Below are 6,340 nucleotides of genomic sequence, written 5' to 3'. Positions count from 1 at the left end.
TCTGGCTCTACAGAAAGGAAATCAATACACACCAGCTCTAGTGGCCCATCACTCGAAATGTTTTTCAATGGTACAGCTCTTTCGGGCAGTGTTTTACGCAGAATGCAAGTCTCACAATTTCTGCAATATTTTTCAATATTAGCCTCCATCCTTGGCCAATAGAACCGATCGGCAATCAACCTGCTTGTTTTCTCAACACCTAAGTGCCCATGTTGGTCATGTAGGGCATTCAGTATAGAATCACGATGTTTATTTGGCAGAACCAACTGTCTTCTTACTCTGCCATCTCGGTGGGTAGATTCCCTATAAAGGAGGCCTCCTCTGACCATCAGAAATTCTTTTTGCCTGTGCAGTAAGATGGCTTCTTCTGTTTAAGGGCCTTTGGCCCCAACCTCTCATTGTTCTTTATCATCCAATAGACCGCTCCTAGGGACAGATCTTCTAGCTGATCACTTTTCAGCTGTTTCCTACTGATCCTCTGCAGATCACCCAGTTCAAACTGACTCAGCCAGCAATAATGTTTGGGCAGTGCCGCTTCTGAAACTCCCAATGCAGTGACACATTCTCTCACAGGCGGCACCACCACTCTTCCTTCATGGCACATACCTCTTGCTTCTGGAGCAGGCACTTCAACCCACTCTTCTTCAGGTGATTCCGCATGTCTTCCAGCCAACCTGGACAAAGCATCAGCATCAATGTTTCCTTTGCCAGGTCGGTACTTCAGCGTGAAGTCATACACAGCCAAAGCTGCCAGCGATCGATGTCCTGTGGCATCCAACTTTGCTGTAGTCTGGATGTATGTCAACGGATTGTTGTCAGTATGGACTTCAAATGTAGCACCATACAAATAATCATGCAGACAGTCAACAATGGCCCATTTTAATGCCAAGAATTCCAGCTTGTGCACAGGGTAATTCTTTTCGCTGGGTGATAGGCCTCGGCTAACATAGTGCACAGGCCTCATCTGGCCTTCTTGTTCTTGGTAAAGTACTCCTCCGAGTCCATCAAATGATGCATCTACATGAAGAATGTATGGAAGGTCAGGGTTTGCATAGGCGAGCACTGGAGACTGGGTAAGGCCCTCCTTCAACCTCTTGAATGCAGTTTCACACTCTTCTGTCCATCTTTCCCCAAATAGGTCATTAACACGGAGAAAGTGTTTATTTCCTTGCTGGGTCATCCGCCCCTTCACTGGTGGGTACCCTTTGGTTAATTCTGTCAAAGGCTTGGCTAATTTAGAATATCCTGGAACAAATCTTCTGTAGTACCCACAGAACCCCAAAAAAGACCTCAGTTCCTTTAGTTTTGTGGGCCGTGGCCACTCTGCCACAGCTTCTACTTTGGCTGGGTCAGTGGAGATCCCTTCTCTGCTGACAATGTGCCCAACATACTTGACTTGCTTCTGGCATAGTCGACACTTTTCTGAAGATAGCTTTAGCCCTTTACTCTTCAATCGGTCAAGTACTTTGAGCAATCTCTCGTTATGTTCTTGTAGAGTCCTCCCAAAAACAATCAAGTCATCCAGATACACGATTACTTCATGGAAATTCATGTCCCCCACTGTCTCATCCATGCACCTCTGAAAGGTGGCTGGGGCACCTTTTACCCCCTGTGGCATTCTCTTGAACTGAAAGAACCCTTCAGGGCATATGAAGGCTGTCTTCTCAGCATCTTCCGGACTCATCAGAATCTGGTAGTACCCACTCCTGAGGTCTAGCACAGAGAACCATTTGCTTCCTTGCAGACAGTCAAGTGCCTCATCAACTTTAGGCACTGTGTACTGGTCTGGCACTGTTCGCTTGTTAAGAGTTCGGTAGTCCACACACATCCGGATATCACCATTCTTCTTACGAGCCACCACTATTGGAGAGGCATAGGGACTCTCTGATTTTTCAATGACATCATTCTCCAGTAGACCTTTAAGATGACTTCTTACATCATACAAATCCGCAGGGGCCAATCTTCGTGACCTTTCTCGAAAGGGTTTTTCATCAGTAAGACGAATCTTATGTTGGACCCCTCTAGCCAGCCCTAGGTCCCAATCTCCTAGGGAGAAAACATCTCTCCTCTCTAACATTTCTTTGATCAGTCTGTCTAGATCGGCTTTCATGGCATCTGTACCTTCAAAGCATGGTTGGAACCTGTCTGCAACCAACACACTCTTTTTCTGAGCTTCTTCTGCCTCCTTTTTTCGATAGGCCGCCAGGCATACAGGATGAATGGTGAGCGTCTGGTAATATTCCTTTCCACCCTCCTCTCTGCACCATTGGGCTAGTGTATTGAACAAATGGGCACTGGTTCCTATGATAACTTGCACATCTCTATCCTCTTCTTCTGGATTGGGACACACAAGGGCGACTACTTGCACTTCTTTTTCAATCCCAGCCACTTCTCTTGGGAACTTGAGGTCCACTGTGATGTATCCGAGATATGGATAGCTCTGTTCACTGAGGCCCCAGATGGTCAGCCCAGACAATGGATGTACCTTGACATCAGATTCTCACGAAACCACTTCTCGAACACAATGGGCACCTGGGAACCACTATCCAGTAGAGCCGTACACTTCTGTCCATTCAATAAGGCAGTCACATGAGGCGCTGGACCGACTAGGCCAGGTGGCAATATATTCCAGGTAGCAGGTGAGTTCCCCACAGCATTGGTACTAACTCTCTTTAGGGGGCCAGTGTGGGGTCTTCTGGTCCCCCTTTCTCGTTTCCCGAAGGCTGTTCAGGTTGTGGGGATTGCTTATATGATGACCTCTGATTCCATCTGGCTGGACACTGTCTAGCTATATGTCCAGGCCGACCGCACTCGAAACATCTTCTGGGGTCACCTCGACTCTCTAGTTGTATTGGAGATGATGGATGCGAAGGCCTTGGGGCCTCCCTAGCTGTCTTAAGGGCTAACAGATGGTCTATCTGTTCCTTCTGCACTTGAAGGATCTTCAGCAACTCCACCTCTTTTGTACTGGTTTCCTGCTTCAGGCTAACAGTCTTTATCTTTTTGGCTACACCATCTCTAGCTTCGATTATAGCTTCCTCTTGTTTGACTTCATCGATTAGCTGGTTGAAAGAAGGAGCTGGGTTTCTAGTAGAGTCTCCCCGGAGCCTCAATGCAACTGGGTCTAAAGACAGTGCTCCTCTTAGTAACTGTTGCATGCGACTCCCATCTACTTCACTGAGGGTCATTCCCCCTTTTTTCACAATGCAGTAAATTAGCTTGTCCAGGCGGTATAGATATTTGGACAATCTCTCCCCCGGCTCTTGACAGGTGTTTCTTAACTTGTAAAGGAGGTCAGTGGCATCTTCTGATGTTCCAAACTCTCTTTCCAGAGCCGCTAGATAGTTCCGTGCAGTAGCATTAGGGTCACTCCGACGAGTGGCCTGCACAATCTCCATTGCTGGACCACGTAAACTCTCCACTATCCGTTGTCTCTTTGCAGTCTCAGGACAGTGCCACTCTTCCATGTACTGGATTGCAGTGTCTTTCCACACCTCATAGGCATCTTCTCCAGTTGGAACAGGTTGGACACCTGAGAAAGGTCTCAATCTCCTATATCCACCATCATACTGGTTTCTTCCCAGTTGCTCCACGAGTTTATTCATAGCGACCAAAAATAATTGACTCTGCGTGTCAGAGGCTCCATCTAAGCCCAGAGGTGAATCATCTTGTCTTCGAATGTCAGGGGACTGTACAATGGGGCTCCTTGCCCTCTCTTCAGTAGGATTTGATTCTTGGGCAACTCTCATCCCCTCACTCAGCTTAAGAGGCAACACTACGCTCCAACGTTTGCTTCCCTCATAGGAAAAAACAGCAGGGATCAATCCTCTCTCCAACACAGCATCGCTCTCTAGCAGCACAGCATCATCCCTCCTGCCCAGTACATTTGGCCTCTGCATCCCTGTCCGATCTGCAATTACCTTGGTAACCTCGTCATCTGGAACTTCATGCAGTTCACCGCACAAAACAAAACAGCATTCTGAATCGTTGGATAGTTGTTCACACCAACCATATACTTCTTCTGGCTTCAAACTAGCCATGGCGCCCGCCTGGTAAGCAAATTCTGAGTTAGCTGTACGAATCTCAGCAGTGCACTCCACTGCAACACCCCTTTACCTGGGTTTTCTGGGTAATGGTGTGTATTTAAACTCTTCCCGCTTTGCAATGCTTCTCACCTTGTACTTCTCTTGGTATTAGTGCCTCCACCCGAATCTTGACGTGACGTGCTCTTCTGGGACGTGTTCAATTTCAGGAACACCAGAGGGAGATCGGGAAACCCCCTGCCCACCATGTGCTTAGACCACCCCCACTACAGGAATATATCACACGGATATGTTGCAAAAGCCACCCTGGCACATTTATTAAAGGGTCTGGAATAGCAATTGCTTTTATGCATTTATATACAAGGTACTATAGTCGATCAATAAACGAGGACATATACTAAATAGGCACAGAAACATATTGGTCAGTAATGCACCCACATATCTAAAGGGTGTATAATGCAGTAATAAGAAAAAATTAACATAACACATGAATCTGCTTTCTCCTGTCTGTCCCTTCCTGAACTTCCCTTTTGTATACAGATAACATCCTGGCCTTTGCAATCACTTACTGGGTAATGACAACTTAAAACAGCAGTATCACAAGGAATTTCACTACTATCTATCAGTCTTTACCAAGAAACATAACACTGTCGACTGTTACTTATCTCACATTCCTCCAAAGTGTGTCCCTCTGCAAACTGTCCTCTCCAGGGGTCAAAAAGGAAGGTTTGAAATGCATTATCCTCTGTAGGCCACTTAACTTCATCAGACTGGGGTCGCCCCGTTCAGTCGGGCTCTTTCTGTGCAGTCACGTTGACTTTTTCCCCAGTATTCTCCAGTCATTGTCAGCTGCATCTTAGCTATATCCAAGACATGGTTACTTCTCCCTAGTCCCTACTGGGCCATCTCCTCCTCCACTCCTCTGGACAAAAGCATTCCATTCTCCACTCCCCCCTCCCCATGCCGTTTCCCCACCCCCCGACAGCCTCTGCGTGTCTCTCTGTATATCCTCTGAAACCCAAGGCTGTCTGGGAGATGTAGTCTCTAAACACAAAATGGCCGGTGTCCAATTTCACATTTGCTGCCTGTCAAAAGCGCTGGGTGCTACACTTATGTAAGCAACAACTATATACAAGCCTTGCAGAAAATGTCCGCACTGGGACGGGCGCCCAGCATCCTCTACGGACTAGGAGAAAAAGATTTACCGGTAGGTTTAAAATCTTATTTTCTCTTACGTCCAAGAGGATGCTGGGGACTCCGTAAAGACCATGGGGATTATACCAAAGCTCCAAACCGGGCGAGAGAGTGCGGATGACTCTGCAGCACCGATTGAGCAAACATGACGTCTTCATCAGTCAGGGTATCAAACTTGTAGAATTTTGCAAAAGTGTTTGAACCCGACCAAGTAGCTGCTCGGCACAGCTGTAATGCCGAGACGCCTCGGGCAGCCGCCCCAAGAGGAGCCCACCTTCCTAGTGGAATGGGCCTTTACCGAATTTGGTAACGGCAATCCCGCCGTAGAATGAGCCTGCTGAATCGTGTTACAGATCCAGCGAGCAATAGTCTGCTTAGAAGCAGGAGCGCCAACCTTGTTGGCCGCATACAGGACAAACAGTGCCTCTGTTTTCCTAACTCGAGCCGTCCTGGCTACATAAATTTTTAAGGCCCTGACTACATCAAGGGACTTGGAATCCTCCAAGTCACCCATAGCCACAGGCACCACAATAGGTTGGTTCATATGGAACGACGAAACCACCTTAGGTAGAAATTGAGGATGCGTTCTCAACTCCGCCCGATCCACATGGAAAATCTGATAGGGGCTCTTGTGAGACAAAGCTGCCAATTCAGACACCCGCCTCGCAGATGCCAAGGCCAACAACATGACCACTTTCCAAGTGAGAAATTTTAACTCCACCGTTTGAAGAGGTGTGATTTAACCTGTGTGATTTTAGGAACCGTAACACCACGTTAAGGTCCCATGGTGCCACTGGGGGCACAAAAGGAGGTTGATGTGCAGCACTTCCTTTACAAATGTCTGGACTTCTGGGAGAGAAGCCAATTCCTTCTAAAAGAATATAGATAAGGCCGAAATCTGCACCTTAATGGAGCCTAACTTAAGGCCCATATCCACTCCTGTCTGTAGAAAGTGGAGAAAATGCCCCAGCTGAAAATCCTCCGTATGAGCATGCTTGGCCTCACACCAAGAGATATATTTCCTCCAGATACGGTGATAATGCTTCGCCGTTACCTCCTTGCTAGCTTTGATTAGCGTAGGGATGACTTCCCCCGGAATACCT

At 47.4% G+C, this 6,340-nt stretch overlaps 1 protein-coding gene across 1 annotated transcript; it reads right to left on the bottom strand.

Moving 5' to 3' along the window:
• Window positions 1-2,672: 2,672 nt before the first annotated feature.
• Window positions 2,673-4,040, bottom strand: LOC134910955 (paraneoplastic antigen Ma1 homolog). Its single transcript, XM_063919347.1, has one exon. The coding sequence runs from the start codon at window positions 4,038-4,040 to the stop codon at window positions 2,673-2,675; it is 1,368 nt and encodes a 455-aa protein (XP_063775417.1).
• Between the last annotated feature and the right edge of the window lie 2,300 nt (window positions 4,041-6,340).

This window comes from Pseudophryne corroboree, chromosome 4 (genome assembly GCF_028390025.1).
Source record: "Pseudophryne corroboree isolate aPseCor3 chromosome 4, aPseCor3.hap2, whole genome shotgun sequence".
NCBI lineage: Eukaryota > Metazoa > Chordata > Amphibia > Anura > Myobatrachidae > Pseudophryne > Pseudophryne corroboree.
Note: the sequence above shows the minus strand (reverse complement) of the source record. Positions and strands in the feature narration are given on the sequence as shown.